The sequence below is a fragment of the Eschrichtius robustus genome, chromosome 5 (genome assembly GCF_028021215.1).
Source record: "Eschrichtius robustus isolate mEscRob2 chromosome 5, mEscRob2.pri, whole genome shotgun sequence".
NCBI lineage: Eukaryota > Metazoa > Chordata > Mammalia > Artiodactyla > Eschrichtiidae > Eschrichtius > Eschrichtius robustus.
The window spans coordinates 72,630,160-72,653,066 of NC_090828.1; the positions used below are offsets into that span (position 1 = coordinate 72,630,160).

Sequence of the window (22,907 nt, forward strand, 5' to 3'; positions counted from 1 at the left end):
AGCTGACTTTTCCATTCTTTGAACATGTCAAACTTGTTTCCAGCTCATGGCTTTTGCCTTTGCTGTTTCCCCTGTCTCGAAAGGCCCTTTTATCTTTCCATGACTGGCTCTTGCTCTCCACTTGGGTCTCAGCTCAGAAGAGTCTTACCTGACAACTACATCTAAATCTTCATCCAGCACACACTGTCTACTCAATTATCCTGTTTTAGTCATGGTATTTATCACTCAAAAACCCTTATTTATATTGTTTGTTGATTCTCTTCTCCCTGTTCCCATGAGAGCAGAGTTGCTGTCGGTTTATCACACCCTTGTATCCCCAGAGACTAGAGCAACTGTGCCTGGTACATAATAGCCTTGAATATGTATTTGTTTTGCTATTGAAAGAAAGAAATATACAGTGAAATGAAAGTTCAAGGAGAGGGTTCTGAAAAGCTTTCCCAGATTGGTTGGGGAGGTAGAGTTTATTATTAATAAACTCTCCTTTGATCATTTTTTTATGAACCTAAGAAGACTCATTTTTAAAATGTATAAATGACAGAAAAAAGACAGACTACCTAATTGTGAGAAGGCAAAAGGACCACCCTCACCCCCCGCACACGTTAATAGGGACCAAAAAGGTGAAATTGGTGATATTGAAACTCATTTTTCTCTTTTTCTCTAATACCTGGACTTGTCTACTCATGTCTACTTTTGTTTTAACATGGGTACTAAATTTGTTACCTTATAAAATGCAAACCCTTTGCACACTGTCAGAGTACGCTCTGCAAAGACCACCTGCATCAGAATCATGTTAAGGGCTTGTTTCATACAGATCCCTGTGCCTTGTTTGGAATTGGGACCCAGGAATCTGCTGGTTGCAGCAACTTCTGCGGTGAATATTATGCTCCCTAAAGCTTTAGAACCTGCACCTGTAGACCCACTCTAGGGGAGTGTAGGACCCATCTGTCATGCTGCCTTTAAATTAAAACTACACAGATTACTTGGACATTGAAATAGTTTATTTTTTTCTGCCAAATCATGGTAGCTCCCTCATTCCCTTCCTTACTTAGCCTCTACTAAATCCGAAAGTGATAACTTCAGTTTAGATTCCTTATGACGTTCATAGTCTTGCTATACATGCTTAGAAAACTCACAGCAGATTTTGGTTGCAAAGAAGGAGCGGTTTCTCTGCCAAATAAATGAAAGGCTTAATGTTATTATATTACTATTGTTTCCCTTTAATCTCTACTTTGGTCTTTCTCATCCTTTGATTTCATTTATTCCAATTCACTTTCTGCTTTACTGTGAGGGAAGAAGATAGCTCAGGGAATGATGGAAATATTAGCTTATTGAAGGGTGTGTCTGTGGAGGAAACATTACAGTTGCTAGTTTGGAGCAGTTAACACAGTACCATGGCAAGCAGAATATAACAGGAGTGACTCTCCTCACTCATGTATTTTATATGATTTAAATCAAATTTTAGAAGACACAAAGGAAAGAGTATAGATTTGCAATCTGTAACTACAGCTTCAACCTGGCATCCTGTTGTAGAGGTGTATTACTGTCTTTTATTCCCCAACCCAGTAGTTATGAAAGGCTGTATTTCTATTAAGGCCACAACTTTTCTAATTTGCTGCTTTTGTAATTTATTGCTGATTTTTCTGTATCTTGTTCTCTATTTTATCTACCAGCAAACACTATAGAAATGTTCCTAAGTAACTTGGGATTGTACTCAATCTTGTTGCTCTGTCGTTTTGACATTTCTCCTTTTTAGTCTTCCTGTTGGCAGAGTTTTAACTTTTTCATTGTTATATAGTTATTAGTTATAATTCATCTCATTATTTTTCATCTTTTTATCCACTACCATTGTCTGTCCTTTAAGCACACAACTTTCCTTTTATGCGACCAAATGTCCCTTTCCAGCTTTGGATTTTCATTGTCCTATAGGATTTTAAATGTTCCAGAAATTAATCTCCTTCTTTATCATATTTTTCTATCTTTTTGATTTGGAAATATTAAAAAACTTAAATTCCTTGACCCTAATTAAAGCAGCCCCTTAAGCCTTTTTCTACCTATTTTATCTTCTCTCCAGTACTTTTTACTATATGGGATTATTTTCTTTGAAATTAATCTCTGTCTAGTCCACCACCACCACCACTAGAATGTAAGTTTCTTGAAGGCAGAGACTCATCTTAGACTTCATTGGAGTCCAGCACCTAGAAAGCTGTGTTTGGCTACTGACTCACTATTTGCACAAAGAAAGAAGACTAAAAGCTAAATGTAGAACATCAGTGTATGTAACCCTTATCATAAATTGCTCTTTTTAATCTGTCCTACATTTTGAAGCATGGCAGTCATATGAGTTTGTATATATGTATACATATGTACATATATACACACTATGTTGATGTTTTCAATATTCTATACAGAATATTGTATAGCGTATTGACAGAGTTTATACTTTTTACTGGAGAATTCCTTTCAGATAAGTTAATTTGATCAGTTGGTTGAATAAATACCCTTAAAACATGTGACTTTTTACTTTTTTCTAAAATGACATTTTAGAAAAATGTTTTGAGATTGAAAATATCATTTAAAAATTAAAAGAGCATACCTCTTACTGAAACTTGAATTTTTTCCAAAAATAGAAGTCTTGTTAAAAATCTTGTCTTTATCCAGAAACCAAGGAAGAAAGCTATGGAAAGTTCTAGCAACAGTGATAGTGATTCAGGCACATCATCAGACACATCAAGTGAAGGCATTAGTAGTAGTGATTCAGATGATCTAGAGGAAGATGAAGAAGAAGAAGATCAAAGTATTGAAGAAAGTGAAGATGTTGATTCTGATTCAGAGAGTGAAGCACAACATAAAAGTAACAACCAGGTAGGTACAAATCATTTCATTGGCAATATCTACACATTATTCATATTTAGGAATTAACTGTCTTATCTTAACTCTCAAAGTCTATAAAGTTTAAAGTTAATCATTGCCTTTAGTTCTTCCTTTTGCATAAGAAAAAAAAGGGACGTGGTGAAATATTTTTAAAGGAACATTTTGTGTACTTTTTAGTGAGTTTTATATATCTATCGTAAGTCATTAGGAACACTTTTTTAAGTACCCTTTTTTTCCTCCATGTTTTACTGCTTGATGCTCTTTGTTTTAATAGACGTTAAGAAGTTGCCTTTTAATTTGTATTTACAGGTGCTATTACATGGTGTTTCAGACCCAAAAGCAGAAGGACAGAAAGCAACTGAAAAAGCCCAGGAAAGAAGAATACACCAGCCATTACCTCTTGTGTCTGAATCCCAGACTCACTCATCATTCCAATCCCAGCAGAAGCAGCCTCAGGTTTTGTCACAGCAGCTTCCATTTATTTTCCAAAGCTCTCAGGCAAAGGAGGAATCTGTGAACAAACACACAAGTGTAATACAGTCTACGGGATTGGTGTCCAATGTGAAACCTTTATCTTTGGTAAATCAAGCCAAAAAGGAAATTTACATGAAACTCATAGTTCCTTCTCCTGATGTACTTAAAGCAGGGAATAAAAATACCTCTGAAGAATCTAGTCCTTTGACCAGTGAATTGCGTTCCAAACGGGTGAGTTAAAATTTATTTGTAGAAGAATTTTACTATTAGAAAAACAGCTTTTATATAGTCTTATACAAGTTTAAACTGAATTCTACTCTTATTGTTATACTTTCTTAGTCACCAGGAATAGAATATGCACATCAGAAAACTAAATTTCTGTGATTTTATATTTACATACACACCTGTTGAATGTATTTTTGGCAACACAATCTTGTCATTTTTCCCCAGGTTTAATGATTTAGCAGTAAGGAGAGAAATATGTTTGTATTGGACATACTTTACAATTACTTTTGTTTAAAATCAATGTCCTTTTTTTCTAATATTAGTATATTCTTTTTTTTAAAGAAATGAACTCTTGAGTCATTTACCTCTGTAGTCCTATAATTTGTCAATTTTAAGTATAAAACTCGTTTATAAAGAATGCTTTTCCTTTACCATTCTTAATTAATTATACAAAATACAAAATATTTTTAGTAACGTTACTTCTATAAACACCAGAACCACTCATCAGAGAATTTTTTTCATCTTTATTTTCTTGCTGTTAGTTTTATATTATAATATTATATAGTCTACAGTCATATGTCCAGAAGAATTCTAGTAATTAAATGACCAGTGCTTTTTATCCTAGAACTCACCCAGACTAGAGAAAAAATATTATCTTTGAACACAGTCTCCTGTCTTTTGGTTATACAAATTATCAGTAGGCATCCTAATCATTGGAAAAGACCTGTAGAGCACTTACTGTTTTGCCAGCCATTCATTGTTTTAAGTGCTGAACATGCATTTACCCATTGGATACTAACATCTGTAAGTGCCACTAATAATATTATGTCCATTTTCAGATGATCAAATTGAGATTCATAAGACTTACGTAACTCTCCCAAGATCACACTGCTAGTTGATGATGGAGCTAGAATTCAAACCTAGGCAGTGTGGTACTAGAATCCTTGTTCTTAATCACTGTGATATGCTGCCTTTCTTTCTCAAAAAAGTCGCAATGCCCTTGTCCATTGACTCTTATTTTACAGTGAAGAATTTCAGAACAAGGACAAAGAAAAATGACTTGAGCAAATCAGGCTCTTTTGAGAATCTAAATGAGCAGTTCTCAAGACTAAGTGTACATTAGAATCACCTGGGAAACTTTAAAAATGACCTAACCGCCTCAGAACAATTTAAAATCAGGATCTCTTGTGTTGAGACTGAGGTATTACACATCTAAAAAGCCTCCCAAGCGACTCAAATGTGCAGCCAAATTTGAGAACCACTGATCTAAATGGAAGGACCAGTGGTATCATAATATCACACATATGAGAACTTGTAATGCACGGGCCAATCATAAGGAGTTATTGTTATTGGCATCACATTATTGACTCTCCTTGAGAAATTAAGCAAATTAAAAATCACATTGGGTTATTTTAATTTTTCTTTAATATATATTCCATTTTAAGGTAAATGCATTTACAGAGCCACATCGAGTTACTTGCATTATGAAAGTTTTCTTAATATTTTCAAAGAGTTTCTTAAATTCTTATTTAAAGACTTTCATATGACTGCCTATTAGAAAGTCATTTATTAAACACTTGCTTATTTAAATGTAGCCAAGCTAGGCTTTCTACACATATGATCTTATGTAATCCTTACAAAATTGTGTGAGGTAAAGAAACTAAGGCTCAGAGAGGTTAAGTCACTTTTCAACTTCATATAACAAGTTAAGAGCAGACAGGTTTTAAACCAAGATCATACTGATTTCAAAGCCCATGATTAAGGTCAAATAATTTGGTGTTTCTGAAATGATAATGGTTGTTAATGGGAAATATTTTATGTGAATGGGCATTCACAGTAGACTCAACTCTCAATGACTTTATCTACTTTTTATTGGTATCTACTATTGAGTTAAAGGGTATTTTTAGAAATATTTCTCTTACATCAGTTCTCTTTCTTTTTGCAACAGTCTAACATAGAATTTTGCTTGATTTCTTACGATAGTCTCAATTGTTTCATGCTTCCTGCTATGTATCTTGCTCCCACACTAGTCTATGATTTCCTTCAGTGTTATTTAATCATTGGATCCTTTCGTACCCTTATACTGTAGACATTTAATTTGAATCAATATACATTAATCGTACATAAAGACCAGGAGTGAAAAATCTTTATCAAGTTTTGCCTAAAGGATTTTTTGTGGCCTTACAGAGACTCAGGTAAGAACTAGGGGAGCAAGAGCTTGGAGGTAGGACAAAGCTTCGAGCCTCTCTCTTTTCATACTCCTGTCACCCAAGGGGATATCTTAAAGTAACAGGACATTTGCTGCTATACAGGTCTCTTTTTTCTCCCCTCCTACTTTATGTACACCCCTAATATCAAAAATGATAGCATGTTTGCTGTAAAAGAGTAACTGATACTAGTCTTGGGACAAAATACAGTGATCGTTGGTTATTTTCGAAAACCTTCAGATGTCAGCATATGAGAAGTGATTCTTCAGAGTTATAGAGTGAGAAACAATTTCAGAAAATTAAAATATAAAATTTAAAACTAAAGGGAAGGTTTTTGTTTTCATTACTCTTTTGATCCTATGTATTTGGAAGGAATATTTACTACCTATTAAAAAAAGAATACAAAATGATTATGTGACAAAATTTTGTTCTAAGAAATGAAAATACACTAAATTTTTCTGCTGAAAATTTAGATCAGTATATGTATAAAATATGAAGTATAAGTACATAATATGTATACTCACATAATATATATAATATAAAATATTTATGTTTCATATACATATTAAGTAAAATTATATTAAACTATCTTATGTAAAAATTTTGCTATAAAATTCTTTTAAAAAGGTAAACACAATTATGTAGTATAATAGTCCATATTTTATTCACTGAATAAATACCAATTAAGCAGTTTCTCTTTGTGAGGCATTGCCTTATGTATCAATACAAATATTATGTGACAGTCTCTGTTTACAAAGTATTAACTTAATTTTCTAAACAAATACAGTGAGGATAAGTTAAATAAGATAAAGAAGTTTATATGGGAATTTCTTACCGCTTATTAGTACTGGTGCTTTAAAATATTTAATAAGTCATTCTATATGGCATTCCATCTGCATTTATACTTGTGAAATAGCCCACCACAAGGCTTTGCTGACTTGAGTGTTAACAGCCCGGGTCCAATGCTGACAGTACTGCTGATTTTAATTTCAAGGCAACCATTTTCATTACAGAATTTTACCTTTCAAAATTCAACTCTATTTCTATTAACTTGATATTTTAATCATCCTACTTCAGTTTGTTTTTTTATACTTTAATTATACAAATTTAATGAAATTCATATGATGTTATTCTTTTCATGAAGATTCTGATAGCCAAATAATTTTTTGTTTCTTATTTACATATGTAAATTTTATGGCTTAATGGTTTACAAAATAATTTTTCCCAAGAAAAGTATAATTTTTCTAAACTGTTTTCTAAACTCTTTCCAATGCTAATGTGCTGAAGGCACTCAAAAGTATATCCCACAGAATGTTGAGCCAGCCTTCCCACTAACCTCAAATCATGATTACTGTAGGTAATACAGGATAGAATAAAAGGGGGTGTAAAGGAGCTCAAGGATAGAGGCAATGAGTGCTTTGGGCTGGGACAAACATGGAAAGCTTCTTGGGCTGGATTTTGAATAATGAACAGGAGTTCATCTGCTTGAAGTTTATTAGAGGAAGATAATTCGTGCAAAGAAAATGGTGATAGCAAAATGTGGAGGTGGTGAAAATATGACATGCACAGGGCATGGCAAATAGTCCACTTGGACAACAAAGGGAGTAAAAAGTAACTTGAGTATCAGATTTAACTATTTAGGGTTTATAAAGTGAGCAATGATGGAAGAGGCACTAAAGGTTTTGACCAAAGTGCTAATATAGTAAAATACGACTTATATGATGAGAAAATTGACATTGGCATATAGCATATATTGGGAGTTGGTTAGGAAGAAGTGATAGTATAGCTTAAATTTGAGCAATATTTCAATGAGAGAATCCAAACCACATGGTAATATGGCTGACTTGGAAAAAAGAAAAGTAAAAGATGTTTTGAGAGTTTCAAGTTTGGGTTATTGAGAAAAACGGGAGCTGTAGTAATAAGAGGTGGCCAGTTAGGAAACATGTTTTGAAGCAGAAAGACTAATTGAATTTTTAAATATATTATGTCTAGCAAGATTCAGGAACCAACTAGTCATTATTGCCACTACTTTTATAGCACTTGTATATCATGATTTAAATTTGTATATGAGTAGCTGTTGTCAGATACAGAAGGCAAAAAAAAGTAATTTTTGTTCTTATGGTACATTATTGTTTTGTTTTGTTTTAACTTATGTTTCAACAGGAACAATATAAACAGACATTCCCAGCTCAGTTAAAGAAACAGGAGTCATCTAAGAGCCTGAAGAAGGTTATTGCAGCTTTGTCAAATCCAAAAGCAACCTCTAGTTCACCAGCACATCCAAAACAAACATTAGAAAACAACCACCCTAATCCTTTCTTGACAAATGCACTTTTAGGTAATCATCAACCAAATGGAGTTATTCAAAGTGTCATTCAAGAAGCTCCTCTGGCACTTACTACCAAAACTAAAATGCAGAGTAAGATTAATGAAAACATTGCTACTTCAAGTAGCACCCCTTTTGCCTCACCTGTAAATCTGAGTACAAGTGGGAGAAGAACCCCTGGCAATCAGACAACTGTCATGCCCTCTGCCTCTCCCATACTGCATAGTCAAGGGAAGGAAAAAGCAGTTAGCAATAATGTGAACACAGTAAAAACACAGCATCACTCTCATCCTGCAAAATCTTTAGTGGAACAGTTCAGAGGAACAGATTCAGACGTTCCTAGCAGCAAAGATTCTGAAGATTCAAATGAGGATGAAGAGGAAGATGATGAGGAAGAAGATGAGGAAGATGATGAAGATGATGAATCTGATGACAGCCAATCAGGTTATTTTCTATTTTTAAGTTTAAAGTATTTCTCTAAATGCTATGTGAACCAAAACATTTTAAAGAGGTTCTTAATTCACAGACTGAAAATCATTGTCATTCACTGTGTTTCACACAGCTATGTGCCTTTCTATAATGAGTGGTAAAATACAGGAATAATTGAAATTGGAAATCCTAAATTAAGTTCTCAGCTCTGTTATTCATTTAACATTAAACAAATAACTTTAAATTGAATATAAATAATTCATGAATTAAGAAATTCAGGAACTTGCTTAATTTTCATTTAATTCATGACCACTCATTTGTCCTTTCTTTTTCATCTCTTCCGCTGCTTGTTATATTGTGTCACTAGATATTTTGAATAAAGGTAAAATTGTAGTCACAGTCATTCAGAAAATACCAAAAACCTATATCCCTATGAATATTTGTTAGCAACACAGAATTTATTTAATAACATATATAGAGTACCCCCCTGATTTTATTTTGATTTACTTTCTAGTTTTCTTTTTAATTTCTTTTTGTTTTATTTCTTCTCAACTCTCCTTCTTGTTCCACAGAAGATTGAAAACATAAAATATAAGGTAGCTTAAAATTTAAATACAAAGATGAAATACATATTATGAAAGTTTTTGGATTTGTTCCTAGTCAGCCACAAATCCAATTGTAAATTTTCTATCTACCAATAGGAAGAGGAAAATATAGTCAATTATACAATTTAAAAAGTGTCTATAAGGTAAAAACAACCTACTTGCTCAGGGTAAGAACAGCTTTTCCTGATAATATTTTTCCTGGGGTTCCCATAAACACAACTTAGCATGATAGATAATGGATATCAATATTAATAACTTTCAAAGATAATTTTTATAATGAACTTCAGTGTAGACAGCTAGTACTACACAAAAAACAATTCCACAGAAGCTGTTGTTCTGGGAACGATTAAGATACAGTCCAAGTATTAGTCCTGTGTTATCAAGTTTAATCCAGAAATAGATTTTACATATCTATAGGAATGGATGCATTTATAGGACTACATTGCTAGCATGAACTTAAATTATTAAATCATTAAATTATTCCCCACAGTTATTTCTGTAATCCTGGTCTTTTGTAAAGCCTGAGAAGCTTGATGAAATCTTGCAGCTAAATAGAATAACTGTAACCCCCAAAGCCAAGCATCTCCCTGCAAAAATTGTTTTCTTTGACCTCAAAGCCCAGAAGAAAGGATAATGATAATTCCAGAGTTCTCTTCCTCATACTGAACCTAGTATACTTCTTAAGCTACTAGAATCTATTAATTTAAATAATCAATTCTGTTTCCTCTATACTTTGGCTTCTTTATTAAATTAAAAGTGCTTTTGAAACCACTAAGCAGAAACTCATCATGTGAATACTGTCATGTGAGAAGAACTGTTTTATGATTTAAGTTTTATGATTTGAGTAAAACAGTTACTTTTAACGAAGAATTTTGAGGATTTATGGCCTGCATACATTGTACTCAAATAGCTTTTAAGATAGTAATTTTTACATTTACTCTTCAGAAAAGTTGCTCACTTGACTTCTCAGTCACAGATGCCGATTCCTTAACTATTCCATTTAGATACAAACTACAAACTGTTGGTGATTATCTAGTTATAATATACAAATGCTTCTTTTACTTCCCAGAATCAGATAGTAATTCAGAATCAGATACAGAAGGATCAGAAGAGGATGATGATGATGATAAAGACCAAGATGAATCAGATAGTGATACTGAAGGAGAGAAAACGTCAATGAAACTGAATAAAACAACTTCCTCTGTCAAAAGCCCTTCCATCAGTCTCACAGCTCACTCAACACCTCGTAACCTCCACATAGCAAAAGCCCCAGGCTCTGCTCCTGCTGCCTTATGTTCTGAATCCCAGTCACCTGCTTTCCTTGGCACACCTTCTTCCACACTTACTTCAAGTCCACACTCTGGTACCTACACTTTATTTTTATTATTGTGAAGTAGAAGTCAAACCATAACAAGAATTCTTATTTATACAGTGTTCTGGGGATGATCTCATTGGAATCAAGGGCTAGATTTTAGGTTGGCTAAGAAAGGTCAGCGTGTATTTTCAAAGGATATGACTCATTACCATTTTTATTCTCTGTGCTTCCAATTTAAGAACCTGATTGATGGCAGCTTTTGAGTTTGCATACTTTCCTGTTTTTGTGTTCAGTTTATGCTTCTAGAATTTAGAGTTTGACAGTGGACTTTTTTTGTAATTTATAAAAATGAGCTCACTTGGTTACTTAAGGTACAATTGCATATCTGCCCAACACATAGCCAATGTCATTTGTATTAGTGAGTTAGCATTATTATTCCTTTAACATGCCATGTCTTTTTTTTCTATTTGACCTTTTATAAACTTTCAGAGGTCTTCATTAAAAGGTTTTACATTAATACTCCCAAATTAATCTCTATTCTCATTCAATAGCTAAGAAAATATAGATGTGTATAGTAAAATATTATATTGTTTTACATATTTCACTGTTTTCTTGAAATTTTCTAGTTTTGTTTTCATTTGCCACAAACCAATATGATATCCTACTAATATAAGATGTGTGCATTTGTATTGGTGAAGCTTGATCATTATCTATGAAATTTTTTCCATATAATCATAATCCTATTCTTTGTACTCTAGATTAATTAAAAGTGTTTTTGACTATAGATTCATATGGCTATAGAAGTTATATTATTTTAAAATGTATGATCCAGATGTTGAAATTTTTCAGCATCTGAAAACTCATATTTTCAAGGAAAACAACTGTACATAGTTTTCTGAAACCTCTGCTATTTTCCTCCTACTTCTTTAGCCATTTCATTAATAACAAAATGAGGGGAAAGCTGTATATTTTTACCTTGCATTGTCTTTTCATTAGAGAGAAATACTAGTTATTCTGTCATACAGACCAAAAAAAAAAGAAAAACACCCTTTACTTTATATGCAATGTGTTTTGTTGAAAAGAATCTAAAAATAATGCACAAGTTGCAGAAATACACTAAATAATTCAAGTCATTAAGATATATTATTATTCAAAGAAAAGTTTCGAAACTATCAAAAATTTTTCATGTATGTAAACTAATCTTTTATGTTAACTGGTTGAATTTTCTTGAAGGCACTTCCAAAAGAAGAAGAGTAACAGATGAACGTGAACTGCGTATTCCTTTGGAATATGGGTATGCAAAATAAGATATATCTTTATACTTTCCCCCACATATTTAAGCATGTTTGATTTCTCATTCTCTACTATTAATAAGAGAAGTGAATATACTACATAGTATTTGTTAGAGCAGAGGAGCAAAGCTGATATATCTGAAGTTGATATACCAGAAAAAAGTTAAGACTAACTTCTGGGTTTAGGTATGACAGATGGGAACATATGCATCCAGGTGGGAATATGACTGAAAAAGTCACAAGAGCAAATCATTTGGCAAAGAGCAGAGACACAGTTAAGAGTGTCAGAGGTTTTTGTGAAGATAGATTTAAAGGAAGGTGAAAGCCACCGTGGGCGAAACTGAGGGACTTGAGCAGAGTTTGGCTAAAATGCTTGAATAGGAACTGAGAATTTTCATGATCCCCAAAGAACAGAGAGCCAGGTTTACTGTACTCTTCTCATTTAAAGCTTTTCAGGTGTGAAAAATCAGTACACATTGACACATGTTACTGAACATGTCCGAATACCCAACATAATGCCAGTATGATCTCTTAAAAAATTTAATGGAGTTTAATATTTGTAAATTGAGTCTTTGATTAATTTTTAGTTGAATTACTTAGCAAAAATATCTAAATTATTTTAACAGTAAATGTATCTGAATTGCATGACTGGCTGTTTATATTTGTTTTCTTTGTATTTTTCATGTTTTCTAAAGAGCATGTGTTCTTAAACTTTTTTTAATTTTTATTTTTAAAAGCTTTCTTAAAATTAAGTATGTGATAACCCTCATTTCTATTATGTGTAGCTGGCAGAGAGAGACAAGAATAAGAAACTTTGGAGGGCGCCTTCAAGGAGAAGTAGCATATTATGCTCCATGTGGAAAGAAACTTAGGCAGTACCCTGAAGTAATAAAGGTACATACTTTTCACCAAATAACACACATTTGGTGCCTATTAAGCATGCTTATGGAAAAAAAAGTACACTCCTTTCTCAGATAAAGTTCCTTGATACAAAATATTCTCTTGTATGGGACTAATGAATGTGCTTAACCTAAATTGATCTCCTGTAAATCCATAGCCCCTTGATAGACCATGCAAAACAGTAGTGTCCTGAAGATAGCTATACATCAGAGCTGGGTTGTAATTATTAAAACCTGAAGTGGAAAAATATGTGATTTTTTCAGTATCTCAGCAGAAATGGAATTATGGATATCTCAAGGGACAATTTCAGCTTCAGTGCAAAAATAAGAGTGGGTGACTTCTATGAAGCCAGAGATGGACCGCAGGTATCCACTTTTTAAAAAGTACAGTCTTTAAACCAAAAAGTAGTAACATAACCTAAATGAAGTAAATTTCACTACACTCTAGAGCATTGCCTTTTGTTAGTTAATTCGTATAGCTATACATATAACTTTGTGGTAAACACTCACAAGACCTCAATTTACTATATTTCAGTAACAAGGAGCTTTGACATTTTTTTCAAATTTCTTAAGTAAACTTTTTCCTGTTTGTTAGTTCTGTCATTAATTTTATAGTTTATACAGGTATAAAAGTATCTGTATGTTCATGAGAAATATAGAAAAACCTTAGTTCCCTGAAAGGTAAACAGTTCTTTGAACATTAATTTGAATAGGAAAAAACATGTTGTTATAAGTCAGTCCAAGAGAGGATAAATATGCCTTCGTTTTTGGAAGGATCTTGTCCATTTGATTATGCCATACTACATGATTCATTGTTACAAGTTTGATAATTTTTGATGGGGGTAGGGGGAATTCCATAATATTAAATGAGTGAAATTTCTGCCTTTTGCAGAAATTGAATTTTTAAATAATTATACACATTTCTGAAATTATGACCACAGCTCCCTTTGAGCTTGAGGATTAAGTACACAACCTCACCAATCAGCGCAAAGAACTTACCACTGAAACCTTGTTTCCTATATGTTTCCTTTAATGGTTTGCGTTTGTTCCTTACTTAGATTCAGCTACATGTGCTTATTATTCCCTTTAAGTTATTAGCTCCATTGAAAGAGGTCATAGCTATGGACTAAGGAGACCTAGATTCTTGTTGACCCATGAAATAGTTTTGTGATTTCAAACAACAAAATAATGCCCACTTTTTCTTCAGTTTCTTTATCTACAGCATAGAGACAATCATAATTTTACTTCTGCCTCATAGGATTATGGTGAGGTTAAAATGAGATCATATGCATGAAAATGTTTCAAAAGGTTAAAATGCTCAACCAACTGAAGTTGTTATTTTCTTTCTTGATTGAACCTTTCTCTCTTTTGGCCCATTATAATGCACAGAAAGATTTTTTCTGGCAATTAATATTTTCTGTTGTGAATAGGCAGGCTTTTCCATACTATCTTACCCTTTAATTTTATAGTTATAGAAGTAGAAAAGGCCTTCCTAATTCTGCAAGAAGTTCATTTTGAGAGCTCAAAGATGAAGGGAGTTTTCCAAGATTACACAACCTCAACCAGACGGAGACGTAATTGAACTCAAAATTTCTAACAAGTGTTCTTTTGCATTCATTGTGTAACCTATTTTCCATTGTTGTCCATGACTTTTTATGTCCACATCCACTTGTTTCTTTACTAGTAATTCTAAAATGCCAAAATATATTCATCTCAGGTTTAACTTATTTATGGAAATATATTCTAGGATTTTTCTTTTTTAAACTTAAAAATGTGTCTAACTTGGACTAAATTTGTCACCAAACAGATTCTCGGAATTTTAGTGAACCACAGTGTTATTTTACACACTCCATATATACTAGATCAGTTTTTAAGTCACAAAACATATTAGAAGGCAATAATAATTTTATTTAAAAATTCTCATTTTTTAAATCTTTTGATTCATGTTATCATAACCTTACTTGTTTCATTTAAATATGCCAAAGATATCTTTATGTTTTTAAGTTCAATAGAATTTTATTCTGAGAGGAAAGCTAATTGCTGTCCAATACATAAAGGACTTTTAGTTTTTTATCAGTGATAATTAGACTTAGTCTATAAAGCCTTATTAGGCAGAACAGAATGTTTTTTGACATCCATTCACTTTTTATTAAACATAATCAGTGTTTTCCAAAGCATATTGTCTTGTTGAGAGATCAATTCCAATCAAGGAAATATGATGAATTACTAAGTCCAGAATGTGTTAAGCTGCCAACATTTCAGCAGACTACTAAGGGAAAAATATTAGCAATTTTGAGAGTATTTCTCTCGGTTAAAAAATAATAGTAAGTTGAATTCATTTCAGGATACTTTTAGAGAACAACAATTAAAGGTGAGTAATCAAAACAACGTTTAGTTAATTAATTAGAGATGCATATAGTTGAAGAACCATATACTTTTTTATTGTATGCTCAATATGTATAAGCATATAGTTAATTAGAAATGTATATACTTACAATTTTCTATGAAAATGAACAAAGATTACATATTTTTGGTAGAGTAACTGTCATGTGTAATAACTTTGATTGGCTTAAATTTTGTAGAAGATATAAAATATAATTTGGGATAAAGACACCGTTACCAAGCAGTGATGATCTGTATATGTTTACAATAGGTCTGCCTCTATACAAATTGTATAAATGGTATGATGGCTGTACGTATATTGAAAAACAAAACTATGCATATTGAAAGACTGAAAGGAAATGTACCAAAATTTTAATAATGGATGTAATGATTGGTGGTACAGTGGATCTTTTTTTTCCTATGTTCTTGCATGTTTCATAATTTCTAAAATGTGCTTGTATTACATATATAGTGTGAAAAACAATTTCCTATTTAAAAAATAATTGCATCTACCCCTTGTAATCCAATAAAGCTAAGCATTCAGTTTTCCAAATGCATGGAAATTTTACATAATGATTTTAAGTGTTACTGCTACAGTTTTCCAAGTTTCATATATTTATTTTTGGTGTTTGATAGCAAATGAAATGCTGTATTTGTAAATTCATTAGTATTCTTGATCACTCTCCTAATAAAACATTTGCATTGGAAAATATAATTTTCTCCATCATATTTTTCTTTTTTCTCTTAAAACTTACCAAACAAAACAAAACAAAACAAAAAAACAACCAATAGTAGTTCTGTAAGTTCTAATTCCGTTCAAGGTATTTCAAAAAATTGCAGCAATGGTATTCCAAAGCTCTATATTTTACAGATGAAATTTAGGAAATGGTAATTTCTGTTAGAAGATAATATCTGCAGTAGAGAACCGTGGTTATTTTATATGTTAATCATTTTTGACTCAAGGTATTTCTGAGCTTAAGACAGTGATTATATATATATTTATTAGCAGCAAACATTTGTTGAAAGTATTGACTAATTTTGTGTGTAGTACAGTAAGATGAGAGGTATGAGAGTTCATATTTATTGAAATGTAGTAAATTCATCATTAACTAAAGGACAAAAATCTAATGATTAACTTTAAAAAAATTAAAAAGAGAAGTCCTTAATTAAATAAGATAGGGTTGACACAAGAAGTTGGGGTGGGGGGGAGCCTTTAATCTATCCATTATCAATTTTATTTATTTCAATCTACAAATGTGGTAAGAGATTTGCAAAATCATCTACTCGTTAGTATCTACTGATCCTTAGATACCAAACACTTCCTACTGGCTTCTGTAAAAATCATGGTTTTAAGGATGATGGATTTCATGGAACAAAATGAACCATAGCGCTGTTTATAATCACGTGATATACTGGCTGGCTACCTTCTTACTGAAATTCTTTTAACTATTTTAGCCAGTGAAACCCCTTTGAAAAGGCTATAAGGTAAATATATTTCTTACAGACTTCTCCATCACATTATAAAGAACTAGTTGAACCTAATGTTTATCATTGTTTTCATTTTATTTTGTTTTTGAGTGTCAGAATAATAGACAGTAAGATTGAGCTAGGCAGACTTTGGTAAATATAAAATAGGGTTATTTTTATTTTCCTAAATATGATACTTAGGTAAAAAGGTAAAAAGTATTCACATTTTTGTTAGCGATATATGAAGGTTTCAAAATGAATTGTTAATGGCAAAGATTATTTTGAAATATATGATAATCTAATTTGGAAAGGATTTATTTTTGTGAATGGTAGAGAACAAAACGTTTAAGCATAAATATAACAATTAAGTTTATTTTTTTCAACCAGGAAGTTTACAAGAAAAGGTCAATGAATGTCTGCTGCATTCAGGCCAAAAAAGCAAAGAAAAGGAAAGATGCAAAGAAAGAACAATTAAAAGTGACTTAGGAAAAAAATGTTGCTTCCTCTATTTGAGATGTATTTTTTAAGATTTTTTTTAATGGCATAATGCCACGAGAAAAGAAAAATATCTATAGTTCTTACTGAAAAGAGCCTTTTTTTCTTAGTCATTTTATCGGTTGATATTTGTGGCAAATACTTAATGTTCCAGGCATTTTTTCCCAAGTAAATTTTCCTAAAGGCATTTTCCATAAAGGAAATTGTGAACACATTTCACTACAGAAATGAACTTGAAAGCCCGACTTTGAGGAAAAACTAATGTTCATGGAGAAACTGCAGAGTACAAAAGAAATAGAAGTTATGATCACTGGTTTAGAGAAGCTTGTTGCCTGGGGAAGATAAAACACTAAGCACAATGCTTTTCAGCTAAAATCAGGGTTTTGTTAATAAGGAATAAGGGGAGACTTCACAATAAAGCAGTCAACACGCAGTCTGTGGCAAGACTGTAATGCTAGTAATTATTTCAAATAAGTAAAGAACAAAAGATTGGGAGTCAACAACCAGGGTTCTAATTCAACTCTACTGTTAACTGTCATACCTAACGCAACACAGCTATGGGCATATGTGGACCCTGAGAGCATGAAAGATCAGTACCAGAAGTCCAAAACTCTGGAAATTTATGTCACTAATCTACCAGGTAGGATTTTTGATGGCTAGGCAAAGGCCTATACTAGGAAGCCAACTGTAAGAATCGAAGAGTAGAGCTAAGGAGATATTTGACAGTCCTAACTCTTTGAGGGTACGCTACTGTAACTGGAAAGCATAGTCAGCATTGTGAAACAATTGTATCAAACCACATCTTCAGCATTGTGGAAACAATTGTATCAAATCACATCTTCAGCATTGTGGAAACAATTGTATCAAACCACATCTTCAGCATTGTGGAAACAATTGTATCAAACCACATCTTCCTCAACTGTTTTTAATAGGTGACAACCATCTCCCAGCATAGATAACTATTCTTACTCTTTCACATCTTTAAAGTGCTATTCAGTATATGATATTAATATAGTTTATTATTAAGATTAAGAATCCCTAATGCTGTAAAGTTTATGGTATGTAAAGCTCTCACTACCTACCTCTGGCACCATAAAGTAGCTAAAAATAGATATAATACTAAACTGTGAATTAGGTGTAAGGAAATCCAACAAAATTCTGATTTTTCTCATGAAAATAACTTTAATGTTTTTCTTAAAATATGAAATGTCAAGTTCTGTGAAAAATATCTGATGTCCTTGTGCTTTGCTTGTGCCCTAAGATTTTTCTTAGACTCCTAGCAGGGTAATTCAGCATCCTATGTTACTTTGAAAAACGGAATCCTACTTTTCTAGGCCTTAATTTCCTCATCTGTAATGTGAAGTATATATATTATAGGAGGTCTTTAAGATCAGTTCCCTTTAAGGTGTGACATTCTAAAGTTTTTTAATAAACTAATTATCAGGAAGTAAAGGATTCTGAAATTATACTTAAAAGAGAAAAGTAGTAGAAAAAAATTATCTTTGTTTACTTGAACCGTGGTTAAATTTACTGAAAATTATTTAGCCAGAAATCAATTCGGCAAATGATCCTTCACTGAATGACCAACAGACCTAAAATTGTCAGACCAATGCCCTAATCCAGATTTAAAACATTCATCACAGCTATTTTTCTATCAGAGACAAAGACTGGGATAGATACAGGTCCTGATCCAGAAAAATATGAGTAAAGATCATCCCTTCGCTTATATAACATTGAGCATTCTAGAAGTAGTAGGCATCTCACATATTAATAAAGGAATTGACACTTAGTGGCCCAGGACTGCAAATCCCTGGTGAAATTGCTGCAGCAAAGTCTTGGTGATAACTAAAACTTAAAAAACAAAAGATAAAAAACCACAGTAACTTGGTAAATAGATCATTCAGTGAATTGGTTTTTGGTGGACTGCTTTACTTTACTTATATACTGCTTTCCCCCCAAAATAAATAAACCTTCAAGTATACAAAATCAAGCGAAACGGGAGCAACAAAAGAAAAATAAAGATAAGCTAGAGTATAAAAGTGAAGCAGGAATGAGACTTGATAACACATCCCATTAAGACCTAAACATGTTTCTGGTAAGCCACAAATTGACTTTAGTTACCAGTGAAATGTAAGAGTTAGGACTGTCAAATATCTCCTTAACTAGACAATTCAGTGTCCATAACATAAGGTGAAAACAAAGCAGTTGCTCATGAGATGTTCAGAGTATCATTTATGAAGAATAATAGAAATGTTGAAATAGAAAATCCTATTTAAGTTAAATTTCTTAGCATCTTTTTTGAATTTCTGAATACAGAAAACATTTTAAAACTAATTCATTTCAAATGTTTTCTTTAAAGCTCTATTTTGTCTTTAAAGTATAAAATACCTGAAAGCAATAAATTTATTTGCCAATTTTCTCAAGTATTTCTCCAGACCTTTCTGGTCTCCATTCAGACTTCTCTTCTTCACATCCAGGAAGTTCTCTCTCCAAAAAAAGGCTAAAGTATTCACTTTCCTTTCCACTCTGATTCTCAGGTCCTAATCTAGACCATCATTATTTTTTAAGTGGACAGTTGAGACAACTTTCTGTCCCAACCTCTAAACTTTTTCAAATTCATTACTGCTGAGGGTGTGGTCCTTGAATCACCTGCATTAGAATAGCAGGAGCCTCAGGTCCTAGTTAAAAATGGTTGGTCATTTGGGGGAGAGAACTCTCTCTAGTTTACCTTTAGAAAATGTTATGCCGATACAGAGTAGGTGCTTCAACAAATGTTCAACTAGTTGGAAACTATTTTTATTATACATTGTAGTCTTACAGTGTAGTCTTTTATAATGCATTACAGTGTATAGTATATAATGTAGTTATCTCATTCACTTAACCTTAATTATTTTGTTCAGTCTTCTGAAATAAAACATAAACCCTTTTTTCCTTCTCTTTGTAGTATTTACAGAAGTATGTTATTGCTAAGGCTTTAAATTAGTAACTCTTGAAAGTGGAATTATAATGGTATAAGAGACTTAATCTGCCATCATCTCCATCATGTTGACTATCTATTTTCTTTTTATCCATATCTTTTAAATCTTAGTCAAGGAAGATTATTTTCAGGAACCATTTACTATCTTAGTTTTAGAAACTAAGAAAAAAAGTAATAAATTAACTCTTTTGATGAATAATTTCAAAAAATTTATAGCATATGAATCAAGTGATGTAAATTGTATTTGCTTTTCCTAAGGAAAAGTTTATTAAGAAAAATGCTTCTTTTTTTTCCCTTACCCACGGTTATTTTGCCTACTCAGTGAATTAAAGCTGTAATATAAGCTTCAGATTCCTAACAATCCATTTCTCATTTTCTAAAATCCAGGAGTCAAAAGACATTATATGTAGTCCAATATATGCAACTACCTTAGAAAGCATTTACTTTATAAATGCCAAGGGCAAAAGTGTAAATGATAATGTCACTATAATGTTACCAGTTTGGGGCACCAACATATTCTATTCCTTTTTTGACACAGGTATATTTTCCTAGCTGAATAAAACGTAACAGTGTAAAATTATAACTGAATAAAAAAATAAATTGATCAAACCCTTTAAATCTTGGCTAAAAGTTGATTTTATTATTAATAAGTTACTTTAAAAACTGAATGCAGATTCCTTTACAGACTCCTTTATTAGTCTTTCTCTTCTACTTCAAGTGTCACGAATGTCACTTTTATATTTTTCAATTTATGTGATGCATGCTGCCTTGGTGCCTAAGAGCATAATAGAAAAATGAAAACCTGAACTAATCAAAAGCTTCCCATACTGGTGAACATAAAAATGTTTTGATGGCTTCCTTCTTAGTGGTTTATGGCGTGAAACTGCAGTTGGTACAACTACTGTTTCTGTTGACTTCATTGAAATCTCAGCAAAAAAAATTGTTACTTGCCTCAGAATTAATTTGTAAAATTATTTTTAACCTGGCAATTACTGAAAAGAACTAGTATAGATATTATTTTAAACATATAGATATGGATTATATGCATGAATTTTTTTCTGCCACAATCCTGCCTTGCCATAATCTTGGCTGTGCTTTCATGGCTGAATATTGTGATCAGTCATTTATCAAGTATAAGAACATCTTTGTAACATCAATTAAGTACATGTAGTGGTTAAGAGCACAGGTTTTAGAGTGAGACAGTTGGGTTCAAATCATAGTTCTGTTCCTTATTGCCTCCGTACCTTAGGAAATTATTCAACTGGGCCTGAATTCTCTCCGTTGTAAAGTGGGTACAGTAAAATCCACCATATTAGATAGTACTGTTGTGAAGATTAAAGTACATAATGTCATCAAAATGCCTGGAACTAAGCAGAGTGCTTGGAATGTGGGATGTAACCATCATCCACAGTGGTAGCAGGAGTGGTATTTGTATTTTTAGTACCCATTGAATGAGATATTCATAGTCTCCTTGCCCCAAGTTAGGTATCATGGCATAAAGTATAACTCAAGAACTTTTGATTGTTTTTGGTTGCGGAATTGCCCATAGTGGTTCAAGTTAAAGTCCTAGTTTGAGATTCTTTTAAGAAAAAAAGCATGTTTAAAACATTTTCTTAAATGTCACACTAAAGGAAGTATCTCTTTAAAAAAAGAAATAAGAAATAAGAAAACAATTATTTTAGAAGGATTATTTTAAAAGGATGCCGTTCCTGTATTTGAACATGTTGATTTGGACTATAAGTAAGGTAATATAATAACGTATTTTTTAAGAGAAAAGCAGCTCATCACAAACAAGAATATATTTGTTTTGAATGACGTATGAAGGATAATGAAAACCAGACGCTGATGGTATCTATACACTGAACAGGATTATTCCTATAATACACTAGCATTATGCTGGTGAATGTGTTTCCATCTGGAGACTTATAATGGGGAATCTCAAATATACAACATATATTCATCATCGGCTGTAGAAATTATCATGTGGCCAATATTATTTTACATATACCCCCATCCACTTCTCCTCTTCCATAATTTGTTGAAGCAAATAATATACATGTTATTTCCTCTATAAATGTTTCCATTCATACCTCTAAAAGATAAGGACTCTCGTTGTCTACAAGAGTACCATGGTACCATTATCACACTTTAAAGTAATAATTCCTTGATAGCATCAAATAATAGTCATTGTTCAAATTTTCAATTTCCCTTAACTGTCAAAAGTTTCTGAACAGTTCGTCTATTTGAATCAATATCTAGGTAAACTCTACACATTGGGATTGTTGGTACATCTTTTAAGGCTCCTTTAATCGTCCCACAGTTTTTTTTACCTCTTGAAATTTATTTGTTGAAGAAGCTGTTGAAGAAATTTGTAGTATTTCCTCGACTGGATTTTGCTGTGTAGTTAACCATACACTTCTCACCCAATTTTTCCTGTGAAGTTATAGTAATTAAGTCTAATCTAGATTTGATTTCCTTTTGTAGGGGACGAGACTAATTTATAGGTGATCGAGTGAACCTCCATCAGGAGGCTAATGTCTGTCTGGTTGTCTCTCTTTTTGGTGATTGGCAACCATTCAAGTTCAGTGCTTAGACTCATTAATTCATCAGGTATTGCAAGATGCTGGTATTCTAACTCTTAGATTCCTTCTTGATTTATTAGCTCTACTATTTCTATAAAGAGAACTTTCATCTATTATTTGGGTAGTTTAATGTTTGGTTTAACTGTTAACCCATGAGAACAATCCACAGAGGTGTCATCGCACAACTAATTTTCAACTATCTGCCAACTTTATGGTCATTGTAGTTCAGAAATGATCATTTAAAAATATAAATCTATTTATATGTTTATAGATACAGATATAAATCTCTTTGTGTGTTTAAAGTTGAATTCATTAAGAATATCAAAAGATGCCAAGTCCATGAATAATTATAAATATAAAT

General features: G+C 32.3%; 1 protein-coding gene across 16 annotated transcripts in view; it reads left to right on the plus strand.

The window, feature by feature from the left end:
* Window positions 1-22,907, plus strand: part of BAZ2B (bromodomain adjacent to zinc finger domain 2B) — a 383,609-nt gene that overhangs the window by 283,220 nt on the left and 77,482 nt on the right. For 10 of the 16 annotated variants that reach the window (XM_068545028.1, XM_068545035.1, XM_068545032.1 and 7 more), the window contains 7 exons: window positions 2,659-2,862; window positions 3,181-3,576; window positions 7,941-8,547; window positions 10,207-10,500; window positions 11,686-11,746; window positions 12,530-12,638; window positions 12,908-13,009. In XM_068545028.1, the coding sequence (XP_068401129.1) occupies window positions 2,659-2,862; window positions 3,181-3,576; window positions 7,941-8,547; window positions 10,207-10,500; window positions 11,686-11,746; window positions 12,530-12,638; window positions 12,908-13,009 (1,773 nt within the window). The remainder of the gene's footprint in view (window positions 1-2,658; window positions 2,863-3,180; window positions 3,577-7,940; window positions 8,548-10,206; window positions 10,501-11,685; window positions 11,747-12,529; window positions 12,639-12,907; window positions 13,010-22,907) is intronic. The other 6 variants (XM_068545034.1, XM_068545040.1, XM_068545041.1 and 3 more) reach the window with 2 other exon arrangements.